This window comes from Thamnophis sirtalis, unplaced genomic scaffold (genome assembly GCF_051295495.1).
Source record: "Thamnophis sirtalis isolate CommonGarterSnake01/CBP01778 unplaced genomic scaffold, rThaSir2_p1.2 scaffold_9, whole genome shotgun sequence".
NCBI classification, from domain to species: domain Eukaryota; kingdom Metazoa; phylum Chordata; class Lepidosauria; order Squamata; family Natricidae; genus Thamnophis; species Thamnophis sirtalis.
This window is the reverse complement of record NW_028261389.1, coordinates 18,965,113-18,984,767: the sequence shown is the minus strand read 5'-3', so window position 1 is coordinate 18,984,767 and position 19,655 is coordinate 18,965,113. Positions and strand designations below refer to the sequence as shown.

The following is a 19,655-nucleotide window of genomic DNA, read 5'->3' as shown; positions in this document are numbered from 1 at the left end:
CCTTTCTGCCAGCCCACCGCAATTCCCCACTGCCCGTGTCCACCACGGCGCCACGAGTTGCATCTCCAGATTTTCCAGAGCCGGGTCGTCTCGAGAGGCTAAGCTGGACCTCCCGCTCGCGTCTCCACACCGCCATGGGGTTCCTCTCCCCCCGGCCTTGCCTGGCTCCTCCCCGCTCCCCGGTTCCCCATCTCCCCAAGCGCCAGCGGATCCCGTTCGACGGGCTTCCCAGGACCGGGCGCCGCGCTCATCACCTGTACTCCTCCCAAGCACCCGCGCTCTGCTGCCATTGGACCAACTGCCTACCGATGCCCTCAAGGCACAAAAGGCGTTGCTAAGTGCCGGGAGGTGGTGTTTTTTTTTTAAAGCCTTTTCCATCCCAGTTAGGCGTCCTTGTTCTTCGCAGAGAAATCTCGACTCACTTTGCAACGTGCGGATCGGACTGTTCTTTTCTCTGCTGCTGCTAAGCACATCTCTCTCTCTCTGCTCCTCATCCCCCCTCCTCCTCTTCCTCCTCCTCCTCCTCCTCCTCCCGCTCCTTTCGCACTGATGACTTGAAAGCTTGGAACTCTCCGGGTTTCACGGGGTGGGGAGGTGAGATGCCTCTTCCCAGTCCTGCCGCGGGTGACCATCCAAGAGCCAGAAGGTGGAGGAGGGCAAGCCGTCCTTTGCCCGTCGGGAGAACCATGGCTCAGATGGAGAGGAGGAAAGAGAAGGCTTAAAAAAGAAAAAGAGAGAGAGAGAGAGAGTGGAAGAGCGCTCAAAAAGATGAGTTTCCCCAAGGAAGACGGGGTGAGCGGCTTATGCCACAAAGCTCTGCAGATCATCTCCGAGCTGTGCCTGGGAGGCCAAGTGGAACTGGAGAAATGCTCGGGCATTTTTCCTCTGGAGACCTCCAACCAAGGTATAAGCGGCACAGGTAGAGTAGCAGCTCGCACGCTCGTTCGTCCCGGCTTCTTCTTCTCCTCCTTCCCGTTGCTCGCGCCTCCTCTCGTCCGCCTTCTGGGCGAGCGTTGCGCGGTTTGCTGACAAAAGGCAGGAGGACTCGCAGAGAGGCGTGGGGGAAGAGAGAGAGAGAGAGAGCCAGGTTTCCTCAACTAATGGCATCGGGGTTGTGTGGGCGTTGGGAAAGTTGAAGGTTTTCCCTCTTCCCTTCCTATTCTGCTCCCGGGAGAGGAAAAGGCAAAGGGCGAAGCGCCTCCAACGTTTGGGCTCGCGCTTTTCTGGATTTGGATCGCGGACGGGGACCGGGAAACCCTGGATTCACCCCGAAGCCTGTGGGCCGGCCAGAGATCTTCGCTTCCCAAGTCACCCGAGAGTCGGGGGAAAGATGCGATCGACATAGAATAGAATGGGATGGGATGGAATAGGAATAGGAATAGGAATAGGAATAGGAATAGGAATAGGAATAGGATGAGATGGGTTGGGATGGAATGGAATAGAATAGAATAGGAGTTGGAAAGGACCTTAGAGATCTTCTAGTCCAACCCCCTGCTTAGGCAGGGAACCCTACACTTAGAATCTCTAAAGGTGGTGGGGAGAAACAAGGGGGGAAGACTTGGTGAAGTTTAGGGGCTGCGGATGTTGTGCTTCTTTAAATCTTTGACTAGTTAGTCTATTTCTAGTGTCTTTGGCCATCTTGGAAGCACACTTTATGACTGTTTAGGGTTGCTTTGGGCCAATTCTAAAAATAAACCTTGGCTTGTCTTTCTCCGAGGTGGTAACAATTGCTCATCCACCAGACAACAAGCCTTGAACAAGGTAGAAACATAGGTGAAACCTGTATCTTCTACCTCACATTTTCTTTGTCCACAGCTCTGCCTCTTGCTAACCAGCTCTGAAAGGACTTGCTGTTGTGTGGGATTGTGTGTTTACAGACTGACACATTTTTGTGGTACTCTTTCCCCCTTGGTTTCAAATAATTGAGGATCAAAGTGGGGAACGTTATGATTTATTGCAAAAGAAGAGGGACGTTTTAATTGAAACTTCTGTTGTCACATTTGTTGCCGTCGTCGTCATCATCATCATCATCATCATCATCATCATCATCATCATCATAATCTGTATGGGAACATCCCAACTAGGTTAGAAAGACTTAAATATGTAGGAATGGGAATGTTGCTATGTATTTAGTCTTCCTGCCCCTTTGCTCCTAAGATCCTCTAAACAGGGCTGCCGAAAGTTAGGTACAAGGCAACAGGTGGCAGAAATCAGTAGGAATGCTTCAGACGTGTTATTGGAACAAAAATGTCCTATGGGATAGGGAGAGAGAGACAGAGGCAGAGACAGAGAGAGAGAGAGAGAGAGAGAGAGAGAGAGAGAGAGACCATTGGTCTGTGCAGATAGGATTTGTGTGTCCTTGCCTTCCTCTCAAAAGAGGGAGGGGTATTTCCTTTTGTTTTCCATTGTATCTCATAAGGTCAGAATAATAGCACTGATTAATCAGGCAGCAATCTATCTTGTCCAGTATTTTGCTTCCAGCAGTAGCCAGCCAGATGCCTCCCCAATCTAGAGCAGGGAGGGCATAGATCAGAGGTAGGACACATGCTTTGCACGTAGAATATTCCAGTTCTGGTAGCTTGCGTTTTTAAAAAGCTAGGAAAAGGTCCGTCTCTGTTTGTTGCTAATTAGAATGCATAAAAGTGAGCTATATGTAGTTTTGGGGTAGGAGGGGAGCATATGAGCTGAATTTGGAGCCAGATAAAACAGAGATGTTATAGTTAAAGAGTCAACTGCTCTAGATGGATTTCCAGTTGTAGATAAATGTCTATGGAGATTCTCAGTCATCCCAGGTCATGGTTGTCCCAAAGGTGCTTTTTTTCAAGAAGCAACTGGACATTCTGGTTTTTCTTTAAGACATTTCGTTTCTCATCCAAGAAGTTTCTTCAGCTCTTCAGAGTTGAAGACGTTTTGCTTCTCATCCAAGAAACGAAATATCTTCAAAGAAAAAAACAGAAAGTCTAATGGGAAAAAAAAACACCTTTGGAACAATTGTAGATAAGTTTGTATTTCCTCTGTAAGTTACCATGTGCCTTATGGAGTTCTTAGGAACTCCATACATGCATTATCAGGGATCAAAATTGTGTACAAAAGTACTACTTACATGTATATGAAAGTGAGTGGAACTCTCTTCAGATTTGCTAATTCAGTGTGGCAACAGAAGATGTAATATTCCCCAGATTAGAGATTTAACTTTATAACTCTTCCCAGTTTCAGATAGTCACACCTTCCACTGAATACTCATAAAAGGCTTCAGTGGTTTCTTTTCTGAATGAACTGGGGAAGATCAGAGCACTTTGGTCATTTTAAACTCTACCAATGATGCAGACTTGCCTTAAATTTCTTTTGCTATTTCTTTTTTCTAGAGCCGTGCTTCTGAACCTTGGACATTCTGAGATGTATGGATTTCAATTCCCAGAAGTGCTGGCTGGGGAATTTTGGAAATTGAAGCCCACACATCTTAGAATTACCAAGATTGAAGCACACTGCTTTAGACAAATCAATACTTTTTTCATGGCATAATTCTTGGAAGTGGTTTGCTATTGCCTTCTTCCTAAGGTTCTCACAGAGTCACTCAGCGTGCCTAAGGCAAGACTAAAACTCACAATCCCTCAGTTTCTAGCATGGTGTCTTAAAACTCTACAGCAAACAGGCTCTCAATAAAAGAAGTCTAAAATATTGATACCCCTTTATGTTGAGCTGTCATGAATGAAGTGCAAAGAGCAACTGACTAAGGTCTGGGACAGTGTTTCTCAACCTTGGCAACTCTAAAATGTCTGGACTTCAATTCTCAGAATTCCCTAGCCAGCATCTAAGTTCACACTTCTTAGAGTTGCTAATGTTGAGAAATACAGGCCTAGGATAACATTAGCTATTGTTCCTGCTATATTGGTTGCCAGTTTGTTTCCAAGCCCAATTTAGAATTTAGATTTGCTCTTTAAAACTGTTAAAGTTGAGTTCTAATGTTTATTTATTTACTCTCAATAAATCAGGTCTTTGTTATGTGTCTGTTGATTGAAAAACAGTCCATTTTGTGGGAATGGGGGAAAGGCTGTTTTGATGGTGACTTTATGACTCATTCACATCATTCAGTTGGGTACTATTCAATCCACGGTTTTATGCAGGAGTAATATACGTATTTGAACATGGGTGGTAATTCACTGATGGATTCTTCAAGGAAAATGTCTGTTAAAACTTTCCCATCCTTAATGATATAATAACCACTTCCAAAATTCATATTATAACCCAAGTTCTGTTAGACTTCACTAATCATTAGTTAATTCATAATTCATCATAACTCATTAGACAAGGATCTTAGGGAGGTGTGGAAAGCACTATGAAGTGGTATGTAAGTCTAAGTGCTATTGCTATCTGATGAATCCAATTTCTTTTTTTTAAAAAAAACAGGCCACAATCCTCCTGACGTTTATTTTATCTTTGGTAATGTTCTCAGGAATGCTCAAATTGAAAAATATCAATAACAGTCCAGTATGAATGAATCAATCTTAACTGGAATTTCAAGATTCAAAGAATTTGTAATTCCAACATCTTCAAGATTTAAAAAAATCCATTCCTAGGCTATAACAGGGAAGCATCAAAACCAGTGGTGGGATTCAAATAATTTAACAACAGGTTCTCTGCCCTAATGGTTTCTTCCAACAACCAGTTCATCAAACTGCTCAGAAAGTCAACAACCGAAGTGGTGCAAACTAACTGGATCTCACTACTGAAATTCAAACCATATGTATATGCTCAATTTTGCATGAAGGTGAAAAGCAGCAGAAATGATAGCTCCCTTAGAAATTGTTAGCCTGACTTTGGTTTAGGTGAATAGTTTTAACAGCTTCACCACAATGATTTTTAAAACATCCATCCCTGCTCATTCTTTTAATGCAGAGATAGCAGAAATGCAAAAAAAGATTTGGATAGCAATATGCAAATTGTCCAAAGATAAGTTATCTAAAGTTGTATTAAGCCAATGCAAAGTTGTACTAAGCCAGTACAAAAGAAAAAGAAAAAGAGCCAGTTTGATCAAGTGGTTAAAAAACAGGCTAGAAATCAGGAGATTTGAGTTCAAGTCCCACCTTTGCCATGAAAGCCAGCTGGGTGACTTTGGGCCAGTCACTCTCAACCCATTCTACTTCACAGAGTTGTTGTTATGGGGAAAATAGGAGGAAGAAGGAGTGTGGTGTGTGTTTGCCCCCTTGATTTATTTGTAAAAATAATGTCAGAGAGTCTATCACACCCTCAACTTTCCCCTCAGTGTTCTCCATGCATGAAAGTTGTGCCGTATTGTATCTGTAACCTTCCCAGAAGGGCTCCAGAATCCTCACCCAGCTTCAAAAACTACAGAGCAATTTGAAACCACATGATTCAATTTGCAGATTCCTGCCTTGATTTACTCTGTTTCGGTCAGGCAGCTAGATCAAACTTCAGTTGCTTGTACGAAAGTCTAATGTGATCCAGGTAGAAACCATTTTTACTTGAGGTATCCAGCTGCTGAACTACTGATTTTGACAACAACTTCCTGTCAAGCTTCTGACAGCACAACTTTGGGGGCTGTCATTGTACAGAGTCAGAAATAAAGGTTACTTTCCCTCCCAATCATTATTCCCACCTCACTTCTGTAAAAGCTTATACTATATCCCGATCATTATTACCACAGGATAACCTACAAGTAGGCCATCTTTCAACATTCAGGACAAAGTCCAGGCAATTTTCGGTCATATTTGAAGTAACATTTGAGACACACTCATGATTGTCACTGTGGACTTAAACATATTAATTGCTCCCCACAATTTAGGGACTACTTGGACATGAATGAGAATGTTTACTTTAAGTATTAGAGTCCTCCCCATTGGCCCTGAAATTCTGATAAGTGATTTGGCAAATGGACATTGACCAAAATCATCTAGCTGTAGTCCACACTGTATTCACAAAGCTTCAAGAGAAATAATGTACAGCCCTTCATCACTGCACCTTGGAAAAGCCTAACAAAACGTATTCAAAACTTATTATTGTAGCAGCTACAATGGCAAATTGGGAATAAGAAAACAAGAGGATTAAGTTGGCTTTCCACTAGGGAGTTCACTGGGTGACATCGGGACATCAACCCATCTTTCTCCCGAAGTTTTATTCCTCTGGATAAAATGAAAAAGAAAAAGGGAAGCTTCCTGTCTAACTCTCTTGCGCTCCCAAAGAAAAGTTGAAATATAAGCACAGTTATACAAGAAGCATTCAGCTAAAAGCAATCCATATCTCTGCATTTTCTAAAGATTAATATTCATTTTCTCTTTCCTGGGAAACGGATGGAGGCTAATGCATCTAATATTTGCAATCACTAGCTGTCCAGTTACAGATAGAAGAGTACCACTTAAGTTGTAAAGACGCAAAAACAGTCCAAAGGTAATATGTGAGCAAAATACAAGTATTTTGATAGGTTCGGCACAATATTTCCACTCACCATTCTTTCCCATTAGTATATTGTAGTTGCTAAGAAACCAAAGTCTGTTCCAGGTAGTCCTGTTTCAAAATCATGTCTGTCTTCTTTAAATTCATTATATTTGGGGAGGAATCGTAGCTCAGCTTTGATGCAAACATACCTTGTTCTGTTCCTGGCATCTCCAACATTTGTTTGCTTGTTTTGAAGGACTGTTGGGCTAAAACTCTGGAGATTAATTGCAAACCGAAATATACTTTATTACTTTTTCCGGCCCCATATGTGATCTGGCACAACAGCTTTTTTTTCCAGACTCTCCATGATCATTCCTGAGATTGCAAAAAAATAATAATCACAAAACCTCCCACAAAGTCTGACATTTTTAACATTGTTTTATTATCATGCAAGAGACAGACACCACTCAGAGATACGAAGCATTGCCAATTGTTTACACAGTTAATCCTGGAATAGATAGATAACATTTATGATCTGATGCAAACAAAAGGCAGCTTTATTTTGTTATTATGTGGCTTTAATTAAAATGCCACTTTACTTCTGCTTTATTATACCTTTCAGAGTTAGAGGGAAAATGTTTGTGAAGCCCTTTGATAATTCTAAAGCAATACATCAACATTTATTTGTTATTATTCTTATCCTCAACATCCCCAAACAAAGGAATAGGATATATACAGCACATAAAAGAAAATTAAAGCAATTCTCCTCCCCCAACTAATTACCTTGTAGTTATAGTTGTACTGTAGCCTAAAGTCCATGTAGGTGGATTGTTGGGAAAATTGCTTCAAAGCATCCCTTGACACACAAACAACCTCAGCATCTTATTTCTCAAAAGACTCAGCACAACCAAGGACCTCTCCATGCATCTGAGTACACCTGCCCTTTCAGATGGCACTTCCAGCAGGATTACTTCCTAAATAGTAACAGCATCGCCCAAAAGGCATAAAGAGTTGTCAACCTAATCTTACAAAGCTTCTCCTCCGATAATATTGTATTGCTAACTAGGGCGTACAAAACCTTTGCTAGACCAATTCTCAAATACAGCTAATCTGTCTGGAATCCGCACTGTATATCAAACATTAATACAATTGAGCGAGTCCAGAGGTATTTCACGAGAAGAGTACTACACTCCTCTGCTTGCAAAAGGAAACCCTACACCACCAGGCTTGAAATACGGTCGGACTTAAGTGTAGGTACACAAAATTAACCGCTACAACATCCTACTGGTCAATGACTACTTCAGCTTCAACCGCAATAATAAAAGAGCACACAACAGATACAAACTCAATGTAAACGGTTCCAAACTTAATTGCAGAAAATATGACTTCAGAAACAGAGTGGTCAATGCCTGGAATGCACTACCTGACTGTTGTTACATCTTCAAATCTCCATAACATTAACCTTAAACTGTCTACTATTGGCCTCCTGAGAGGTCTGTAAGGGGCGTGCATAAGCACACCATTGTACCTACTGTCCCTGTCCTACTGTTCCCATTTATTCATACCCATTTCATTCATACTCAGAATGTTTATTTTTATTCCTATTATCTTTTAAACAATTGACAAATCAAATGAATGAATGAATGTCTTCTGCCAATATCAGTGTACAGCTATTCACACATTTATGCCCATATATAAAAATGGCTCACACGTCCATGTTTGTTAAACATGTCCAGGATTTGTTTAAATGAGAGTCATCAACCCTAACTGCCAATGTAGGGAAACTGGGCAATATATGGAATAGTTGGTTCTGTTTTTTAGATAATTTTCTTTCTAGCTTCTTTGCGGGAGGAACTGGCTTAAAGCAATCTCTCTTGTTCTCATATAGCAAGGTTTGGTGTCAGTCAGCAAGCTATGGAACAGATTTGTAAGGAAAAAAATGTTTTCATGAATGGGAAGATCTTTTGATCTACAAGAGTTTGATTCTGATTTAGTTTATTCATGTATTTATAGTTTCTCCTGCATTCATTAGGATCTGTTGATGCTTAGGCTTCATGACCTTAGAAGATTTATAACCACCAAGATGAGAAAAGCCTAATTGTAGTTTCAAGACAAGAGAGATATAAAAGTACTCTGACTGTTAAGGATAGCTTCTGACTAAACTCTATAATTACTCCAATTCAGTATGCATTAATCAGGCACACTGGGAACATACATTGCCCTTTAAGTATTTTGGATGTATAAACCCTAACCACTAGAAATCTGTAGAGATTCTTAGTCATCCAGGTCATGGTTGTCCCAAAGGTGCTTTTTCAGAAGGCAAATGGACTTTTTCTTTTTTTCTTTTGAAGACGTTTCACTTCTCATCCAAGAAGCTTCTTCAGCTCTGACTGGATGTTAGGGAACGGAAGGATTTATATTCCTTGCAGACAGCTGTTCATTTGGGTTCCACCACAAATCCGCGAAGCCCTTATCCGCAGAGACATAAGTGCGAAGACTAATTCGCGCCATTCTAAGCGCTAAGGAAAAACACGACCTACCGCGATGACATAATCGCGGAGGGCAAATTTGCGCATTCCCAAGCACTCAGTACCTAATCCTAACCCTAACCCTAACCCTAAACCTAACCCTAAACCTAACCCTAAACCTAACCCTAAAACAAACCCCTAAACCTAATCCTAACACTTACCTTAATTGAAGTCGGCTTTCTGCCACAGCACCGTTTTAAAGCGCCCTTCTGTTGCCGCGCTGTTGTCACGGCGGTGATGACGCGCTGTGATGACGTCGCAGCTTTAGCACCGCGATTTTATCACTGCGATTTTAACGACCGCGGTTTTGTCGTGCCATGGTTCATTTGCATCCTTTCTGAGGGTCGTTGAAGCATTTGTGGGCTTATCTATGTCCTCAGAGTCACCTGAGTAGTGCTCCTGGTTCCTGTAGTCTGCAAATTTTTCTTCTGGAAATCCATTCCTATTCCCAAACCATTCAAAGGGTGTTCATCCCAAATTGTATAGCTAAAAATCTGTAGAGATTGCCTCCAGTTGCTTCCTGAAAAAGCACCTTTGGACCTAACCACCACTAGACCAAACTGGCTCTGGTTTCCTGGTTAAAAAGTATAATTTGGATAGTGCTGGTTATTTATTCTCTTTGCAATACTGAATGAGAGCCTCCATCGCTTTTCTAAATCCTATAGGAGCCCTAGAAAGAATGACAATGTCCTATACAGAGTTAGCTAAGGCTCACATCCAAAAGCACCAGATAGCATTTCAAACTTGGATGAACATCACCTAAAATAGCTTTATTAACAAGCAACCTAAAATAAAGTAGGTAAATGTTTTCACCCTTACTAGTTTGTCGATTGGATAATCAACTCTTATAAAGGAGAACAGGAGAAGGTATTATTCCACAGTGTTGTTCTAACCTAGACCTCCCAAGATCATGAAGCAGACTCCTCATCCCAATAAAACTTTTTAGGTTAAAGGGAATTCCTCTCCAGCAAAGTCCCGGCCAATAGTCTTTCAAGAGATTTCACAACTACAGACCTTTATCAGGCTTGGAGAGTTGCCAGGCTGATGTCTTCTAAATGCCATGCTGTAGCAGCAATTACTTGGCAAGAAGTCAGGAACAGATCTTCACCCTAATGAATTGAACTAATTGTCTCCTGCAAACTCCCCTCCCCTTATTCCCTAAGGGAGGGGCCATTCACGGTCCACCTGTGCCTTTACTCCCGAGTCGGCCCTTGTTCCTCAGCTGTTCCCTTCTCCTCGCAGCTCTACGTATGCGCACATCGGGAACAGGCTCCAGCTGTTCTTCTGCCCCGCTGATATCCGACTCTGAAGGCAGCTGATAATTGTTGGACGGCCCTGGCCCCATCTCTGCCTCTGACACAGCCCTCATCAGAGCCTTCCCCAGACTCCAGGCCCATGTTCCTCCCCAACCCCCTCACTGTCTGAGTCTGCCACCAGTTCCATTGGCTGCTGGCGGGCCACAACAAGTATGTTAGCATAACTATTATCAGAGCTCATCAAGTTTTGACAGCAGATGTCCATGTGGTAAGGCAATACTCCTTCCTACCAAAGTTGAGTGCATAATATCTCACCCTTAACTTTCCCCTCCCCCCTTTTTTGTTTCCATTACTTTTTAGTAGGCTTTGGATTGCTTTTATTGTCCTCTGTTGAGCATGAAACATGATTTACTTGTTGTTAGAAAACAGTTTGTGCCATTATTGCATCATCATTCACTTTGGTATCATGTGGAGGGATGAACTGTTGTTTCCTGTTGTGTGCCAGATGCTCAGTGCTTCTGACCGTTGTGCTCAGCTAGAAGGCAATGACCTGTGAAGCGAAGATACCTTTTCCCTCTATAAAGCAGCACATGAATTATGGCCATCATTTCTTGGGTTAAGCTCTTCATATAACTGTAAAAGAAGCAAGAAAGCAACTGAAGCATCTGGGACAGGTTTTATCACCACTCTACTACAGGAAAACATCGTCTATTGATTCTAGACATTCTCATCACATTACTTAAAAACAAGATTCCATGGCTGCTTCCGTATTGGAATCTTGGAGTCATATAATATGTGTGGGTATATGTGTAATTTTGTATTTATTTATTTATTGTGTCATGTTTGTGTACTGCGCATTGGAGGGGGGTGACCTTTTGAGAGCTGCATGCAATGAAATTTCCTTTTAATGTATGATAATTAGTGTGCATTCAAAGTGACAATAAAGTTATGAGCCGAGGTGGCGCAGTGGTTAGAATGCAGTACTGCAGGCTGCTTCTGCTGACTGCCTGCTGCCTGCAATTTGGCACTCCGAATCTCACCAGGCCAAAGGTTGACTCAGCCCTCCATCCTTCTGAGGTCAGTAAAATGAGGACCAAGATTGTTGGGGGCAATATACTGACTCTGTAAGCCACTTAGAGAAGGCTGTAAAGCACTATGAAGCAGTATACAAGTCTAAGTGCTATCGCTATTCTATTATCTATCTATCTATCTATCTATCTATCTATCTATCTATCTATCTATCTATCTATCTATCCATCCATCCATCCATCCATCCATCCATCCATCCATCCATCCATCCATCCATCCATCCATCCATCCATCCATCCATCCATCCATCCATCTATCTATCTATCTATCTATCTATCTATCCAGAGGTGGATTGCTAATTTTTTACTACTGGTTCAGTAGTACAACTCCTGCGCCCTACCCACTGTGCATGTGCGTGTGACACCCCCCCCGCACTCCCCTTGCCTCCCATGCATGAGTGTGTGACCTCCAGCTCTCCCCCAATCCCCATGCATGCACATGTGACACGCCCCCGTGCCACATTTTGGGCCTAGTAGGCCTCCCTGCAGCTGGGACCAAAAACCATCCGTGGAGGGGAGGTGCCAATCCCCCCATGCTCCCTCTCCCCCCCCACATGCATGTGCTACCCCCCCTTCCCTGTGCATGCGCGCACATCTCACACATGCCCCCCCCACGCATTCACGGCAGAGACCCGAAAATCAGCTGGCCAGTGGGACGCATGTGCGCATGGGGCGATGGCTCATGTGCCTGCAGAGAGGGCTGCCACCTGTGGCACGCGGCCCTGTACCCTTTCAGACAAATGGTTGTCCAATAAACAAACCTACTTTTGAGCGAATTATGACTTGGATTTAAAGTTCCAATGTTCCCCTCCCCCATAGTCATGTGACAAAACTTTAGGTGCCTGATAACACAGCCACAATCTCTGTTTACAGTGCGGCACAGTCACATGACCACATTTTATGACATTTTATGATAGTTGGTGCTTCTAGTTTTGGAGAAAACTGTACTCGCAGCAAAGCTCTGGTTTGTTTAACAACCACAGTGCTTGCTTTATGACCACAGCATTGACTGCCATAAAAAAGGTTGTAAAATCAAGTCAGTCATGTGATCAACCAGTTTTACGACTACCATGACTTATGACTATGATAGGCAGGCTCCATTACAGTCATAATCCGAGGACTACCTATACTTATAATTCATTACAGGTAATCCTCAGATCACAATGGAGCCCAAAATTGATGGGGCCAAGTGAGAAATTTGTTAAGTACAACTTAACAAATTTTGCAACTTTTCTTGCCCCGTTTGGTAACTGAATCACTGCAGTTGTTAAATTAGTAACACGGTTGTTAAGTGAATCAGGTTTTCCCATTGACTTTGCTTGTGGGGAAGTTTGCAAAAGGGGAATCACCTGACCCCGGGACAAGGCAACCATCATAAATGGGATAGTGGCTGTCAAGCCTCTGAATGCCATAAGTGTGGGTCGTAAGTGTGAAAAATGGTCATAAGTTATTTTTTCCAGTGCTGTTGTAACTTCAAACAGTCGCTAAGCAAATTGTTGTAAGTCAAGGACCAACTGCATTAGTTCTGGATGATCATTAGAGGGCAGCAAAAAGGAATTCAAAATTGTGGCTGTCTAATGGGGGATTTTCCAAGCCAACTATGGTAACTCTGCATTCCATCATTTTTGTTATTGAAGAAAATCTCTGAGTTTTTGAATAGAACGGAAGAACTGCACAAGCTTCACTGGTATGATAGCATCGCTCTCCTTTATTTTAAGAGGCTATATGTAGGCAGCGGTGCATTGGACAGATAAACATGTTATGCCTCTGCAATCATCCTTTAGAATTCTCACTATTGAAACCTTTTCATCATCTTGTAATTTTACTTTTTCAAAAGCCAAAAATTGCTTTTCTCGCTGAAATACTGGCCCGGGCGCCAGCATTTTAGCAGCATTTCCACTGTAATGAAAAGAAAACCTCAACTCTTACATTCGAGGCAAAAAGGGGCAATCACAAATATCACTGTGTTTATTTATTAGTTTCAAAATTGTACACTGCCAACTTGAAAATAATGCTCAGCCACTTACAGCAGTAAAAATAGAAAATAAAATTGTAACACCGTAAAACTATCATAAAGCAATAAAAATGCAATAAACATGCCATTAAATAATACCAACCATCAACTCCATCCCCTATAATAGTGTTGCAAGCAGGCCTCTTGTACCCAGAGGACTAAAAATGGGTTTTTGTCAACTTTCTGAATGACAGCAGGTGGTTTCTCTCTCAGTTGTTCCCTCTCCATCCTTCTCCTTCACTCTTCCAAAAGTCGTGCAGTAATGTCAGTCAATGTTAGTTCATTTCGGGTTAGGACCTCAAGAGATGACACAAAAACATCATAACTCTCATCCAGTGAGGAGAGTATGATATAAACTTGTTGTAGCTCAGAGAAAATTAGTTCTTTTTCATGTAGCTCCTGAAAAAATCCTTTCATAAAGGTTAAATGAGCTAACATATCTCCATCTTTCAGAAGACGTGCCCTAAACAGTTTGCGTGTAAGATGTATATGTGCAGCTACAGTGTCACGTACATAAATTCTCTTAAAATTCTCCCAACATCTTGCAGCAGAATTTTCTCCATAAATGTGTACTAATTGTTGGTCATTCAGTGTTAGACCAATAATACACAATGCCCGTTTGTTGCATCGCTGAAAATCTGCTATTTTCTTGGCATCATCATCGTTATCTGGATTCCAAGCAGTTACATCCGGTGGATTCTGTATAGCATCCCATAAACCTTCCCTACACAGGAGTAGACTGCATTTCATAGACCAGGAAACATAATTTGTTCCATCCAACCGGGTTATCATTGATAAGCTTGTTGATGGGTCGCTTGTCATCTTCTCCAGTATAGTGCAATCACTAAATAAACAACTGTCTGTATGCAGTATTGCGTATCAACATCAACTCTTCTTTAGCTACATCTGGTACACTCTGGGCCCATAACCAGTGTTAGGTAAGCTCCCTGTTGGGACAGCGAGTGCATTCAGCGAAGCGTTGTGAGAGTTGTGTTAGAGAACACACAAACCAGCCTACAGAAACACTGCAGTTTAAATAGGCTTTTACTTTCGTGGAAATAGAGGTATCAGAGTCCATCAAACAGTCCAAGTCATACACGGATAAGACAGTCAGTCATCAATGTCTTTCAGTTAAGGGATAATCCAAATAACATAGTCCAGTATCATATAATCAGTCGAGTAATCAAGGTTTGCTAACAGTTGCAAAACTTACAGTAGCTCACGGCACTCAGATCAGATCAGCCCAGCATCTAATGAACAGAGAGAGAACTAACAGTCGTTCTGGCTCCCTCTTATGGCCGATTGAGGAAAATACAGCACCCAATCACATTTACAGCATGATTTAAAGAAACAAGTACATCATTGTTATATGATTTATATATTGCCAACCCAACCGTTAGAATTATATTTCTAACAGTGACAATAATTAATCTGTGGAACAGCTTGTCTCCTGGAGTAATAGGTGCTCCATCATTGAAGGTTTTCAAAAATAGACTGGACAATCATTTGACTTAGAATGGTATAAAACAGGGGTATCAAACTCAAGGCCCGGGGGCCAGATCCAGCCTGCATTGAGCTTAGATCTGGCCCATGGAGCCGCCCTCTTCCAGTGAAAAGAGATCTTGGGAGGGCAGCAGACAGCTCTCCCGAGCTCCATTTTTGCCGGCAGAGAGTTGCAGGAGGCCATCACAGTCAAAAGCAGAGCTCATGAGCCCATTTTCACTGGCAGAGTAGTCAGGCCACCACAGGTACTTCCAACACGAGTGACGTTGAGCTATCCATGCCCACCATACCCATGCTATAGATAGACACATGGCCATCCTAACCATGCCCATCCTGTCCCCCCAAGGTCAAACACAACCTTGAAATTAAGTTTGACATCCCTGGTATAAAGTCTTCTGCTTTAAGCAGGGTGTGTAGAAGACCCCTGACGTCCTTCCAGCTCTATGATTCTATGTACTTAGTTTTGTTTTTATAGTTTTTAATACAATACAATAGAATAGAATAGCAGAGTTGGAAGGGACCTTGGAGGTCTTCTAGTCCAACCCCTTGCCTAGGCAGGAAACGCTATACCATTTCAGACAAATGGCTATCCAACATCTTCTTAAAGACTTCCAGTGTTGGGGCATTCAAAGCTTCTGGAGGCAAGCTGTTCCACTGATTAATTGTTCTAACTGTCAGGAAATTTCTCCTTAGTTCTAAGTTGCTTCTCTCCTTGATTAGTTTCCACTCATTACTTCTTGTTCTACACTCAGGTGCCTTGGAGAATAGTTTGAATCCCTCTTCTTTGTGGCAACCCCTGAGATATTGGAATACTGCTATCATGTCACCCCTAGTCCTTCTTTTCATTAAACTAGACATACCCACTTCCTGCAACCGTTCTTCATATCCCTAATCCAGTCCCGTTCTCCAGTCCCCAAATCATCTTTGTTGCTCTTCTCTGCACTCTTTCTAGAGTCTCCACATCTTTTCCACATCCTGGAGACCAAAACTGAATGCAGTATTCCAAGTGTGGCTTTACCAAGGCATTATAAAGTGGTATTAACACTTCACATGATCTTGGTTCTATCCCTCTGTTTATGTACCCTAGAACGGTGTTGGCTTTTTTGGCAGCTGCTGCACACTGCTGGCTCATATTTAAATGGTTGTCCACTAGGACTCCAAGATCCCTCTCACAGTTACTACTATTGAGCAAGGTACCGCCTATACTGTACCTGTGCATTTCGTTTTTCTTGCCTAAATGTAGAACCTTACTCTTTTCACCACTGAATTTCATTTTATTAGATAGTGCCCAATGTTCAAGTTTGTCAAGATCCTTCTATATCTTAAGCCTGGAGTGTTGGCTATTCCTACCAGCTTGGTGTCACCTGCAAATTTGATGAGTTCCCCATTTATTCCCTCATCCAAATCATTGATGAAAATGTTGAAGAGTACTGGGCCTAAAACAGAGCCTTGGGGTACTCCACTGCATACTTTCCTCCGTGTATCTGCAGTTCCATTGAGGACTTACACGTTGAGTGCGGTTGGTCAGCCAGTTACGGATCCATCTGGTAGTGATGCTGTCTAACCCACATTCTTCTACTTTATCTAGTAGTAGGTTATGGTCTAACTTATCAAATGACTTACTGAAGTCCAAGTAAACTATATCGATGGCATTCCTCTGGTCCACTAATTTCGTCACTTTGTCATATTTTCAATGATTATTATATAATATTTTATATAATATTTTTCAATTATTATTATATACAGGGAATTCTCAACTTACAACCATGCATTTAATGATTGTTCAAAGTTACATGACCTTAGAAGCTTTATAACCACTGAAGAAAATGACTTGTGACCATTCTCCATACTTACAATCGTTAAGGCATCCCATAATCAAATTTTGGATGTTTGGCAACTGGTTCATATTTATGATGTTTGCAATATCCCCAGATCATGTGGCAACCTTTTGCAACTTTCTGAGTCAATGGGGAAGCCAGATTCACTTAACAATCATGTTACCATGTTAGCAACTCCAGTGATTCACTCAGAGGTGGGTTCCTACTGGTTTGGACCAGTTCAGCTGAATAGGTAGTAACTCAGCCGGACACATGACTATACTGTTCTATCCTGGGCGCCGCCATCTTTATTTTCTGTTCTGTACATGCGCAGAACAATATTCATTGAAAAAAAACGTATTTTTCCCCTTTTTTAATGGTGTATGCATGCCAGTCCTAGAGAGGTCCCAGAGATGGACGATTTTTCGCAAAAAGTGAGTCGTTTATGCCTTCCTCCAGCCTCCAGAAACATTCTGCAGGCTTCAGCAGGGCTGGGGAAAGGGAAAAATGCCTCACTTTTGGCAAAAAATGGCCCATTTTCCCACCCATTTTTTCACAAAAACAGGGGCATTTTTGCCTTCTCCCAGCCCTCCTGAAGCCTGCAGTGTTCCTGGGGCCAGGGAGGAGAAAAACTTCTTTTTTTCTTACTGGGTAGTTTGCAGGTGCCCCCTTAGCTCCGGCAAGGCTGGGGGGCCCTCTCCCCTGTCAAAACTTTCCTCTATCGTTTCAGTAGGCATGACTTGGTGAGGGGGTCATGTGACTGAGTGTGCATGAGTAACGTCAAATTGGCCATGCCCACTCACCACATCCCCCCCATTTAGCCATGCCCACCGAACCGGTAGTAAGAAATTTTGAAACCCACCCCTGGATTCACTTAACAACTCTGTCAAGAAAAGTCATAAAATGGGGCAAAACTCATATAACAACTGTCTTGCTTAACAGAAATTTTGGCCTCCGTTGTGGTTGTAAGTTGAGGATTACCCATAATGGTTTTAGATAATAACTATTTTATATTTCTGCTGTTTTATTGGATTGTTGTACGCTGCCCAGAGTCACTTTCTGTGAGATGGGCGGCCATATAAATTAGATTAATAAAATAAATAAATACACAAAATAAATAAACAGTACTTTGGAATAAAGAATAATAGATTTTCAGCAGGTTTTCTTTCAGTTGCCTTTTTTTACTAAAACAGTGAGAGTAGTGAATAAAAATAATATCTTAGGATAAACAAAGAAATATAAAAACCTCCAATGGAAATATAAAAGCATATTAAAATATTTGAAAACTTAGACTTGTGGGTTTTTATGTTCCATATCTTAAGAAGTTTTTTTTTTTTTTATAAAGGGCGGAAAGTTTGGATCAATTCCCTTTTTTTAAGGACAACTCACCCCCGAATTTTCTTCTTGCACTTCAAAGTTGGTGTAATATTAGGATATATGCTAGAGCAGCACTTCATCAGGAACTGGTTGCTTTTCATCACAAAGGTGAAAACAGTGTCATGTTGTGATGAAAGTGCCAATGTGTTTAGGCATATGTGTGATCTGATTCTTCTTCCTAGAATATTCCCGTAAGTGCAGGGTCCACCGTTTGGATCATTGAACACCACTTTGCATGGTCAGCTGCATCTCCAGGGCGCAGGTCCATGGCTTGGCTATCTTTGTTGATGGCGTGTTTCCATCTCTGTTTTGGGGTACCTGCGAGGTCGCCGGCCATTGACTTCTAGTTGGTAGGCAGTCTTGGCAGCAGTGAAAGGTGCTGCTCTCCAGATATGTCCATACCAGCAGAGCGGGCCTTCTCTTGGCTTCTCTATAATTGGTGCCACACCAGGAGTGAAATCCAGCAGGTTATGGAGAACCGGTAGCAGAAATTTTGAGTAGTTCAGAGAACCGGCAAATGCCACTTCTGGCTGGCCCTGCCTCCATTTATTCTCTGCCTCCCCAGTCCCAGCTGATGGGGAGGAAATGGGGATTTTGCAGTAACCTTCCCTTGGAGTGGAGAGGGAATGAAGATTTTGCAGTATCCTTCCCCTGCCACGCCCATCAAGCCACACCATGTCCGCCAAGTCATGCTCACAGAACCGGTAGAAAAAAAAAATTGAATTTCACCACTGCACCACACCAAAATGTTGTTGAATGGTGTCATTTGTAATGTGGTCAAGAAGGGAGATGTTGTGATGTGATGCATGTTGGAAAAAAAGGAAGCACTTGTGTTGCAACACCATGGCTAGTGGTGTTACAAACCCCTGGGCCTTGACCAACTACAGTGGCCTATTCCCAACCAGGCCATGCGGGAGGAGGGCTGGTATGCATGGAGCTCAACTTGCAGCTGATTAAATCAGCACTCAGATTGCATTATAACATGACTAATCTACTAATTGACCCAATTACATTTTGAATTAATCTACCAATTCAGAGAAATTAAAGCCACTTGAATGCCTTTCCTCCCTTCCTTGTTTGCAGACATCTCCGTCAGCCTGCTCGCGGTTGTCGTCAGCTTCTGTGGGCTCGCTTTGCTGCTAGTCTCGCTTTTCGTCTTCTGGAAGTTGTGTTGGCCATGGTGGCGAAGCAAACCCACCGCTTCAGACACAACAACCATCCCTCAGAGCACCACCACCGTTCCTCCTGAGTTTTTGGAAACCAACGAGAAAAAGGAAAGCGTTAAAGAAAATGGGAAGCCCTCGACACATATCCTGGAAGCCGCGATGAAAATCAGCCACACGTCCCCGGACATTCCAGCAGAAGTCCAAAATGCTTTAAAAGAACATCTCATCAAACATGCGCGAATGCAAAGGCAGATTACAGAGCCTACATCTTCGTCCAGGTAAGAGAAAGCTAAACAAACTTTTACAGAACCTCGCACAAAACAGACCACCTAGGTGAGCATCAAAAACAAATGAATGGTGCTATGTGATTCTTAAACAAAAGCTGGACAAGCAGTGGTTCTTAACCTGTGGTCCATGGACTGCTGGGGAATTGTGATGTTGTCACAGAGTGTCCACAAAGGCTTGAAGAAATATTATGATTTAAATCTTGAGTAGTGGTTCGTGGCCATGGTC

At 42.4% G+C, this 19,655-nt stretch overlaps 1 protein-coding gene across 2 annotated transcripts in view; it reads left to right on the top strand.

Annotated features, from left to right (window-relative positions):
* Nucleotides 1–447: 447 nt before the first annotated feature.
* SYT10 (synaptotagmin 10) overlaps nucleotides 448–19,655 on the top strand; it is a 57,748-nt gene continuing 38,540 nt past the window's right edge. For both annotated transcript variants that reach the window (XM_087722989.1, XM_087722990.1), the window contains exons 1-2: nucleotides 448–904; nucleotides 19,060–19,420. In XM_087722989.1, the coding sequence (XP_087579115.1) occupies nucleotides 769–904; nucleotides 19,060–19,420 (497 nt within the window). In that variant the 5' untranslated portion in view covers nucleotides 448–768. The remainder of the gene's footprint in view (nucleotides 905–19,059; nucleotides 19,421–19,655) is intronic.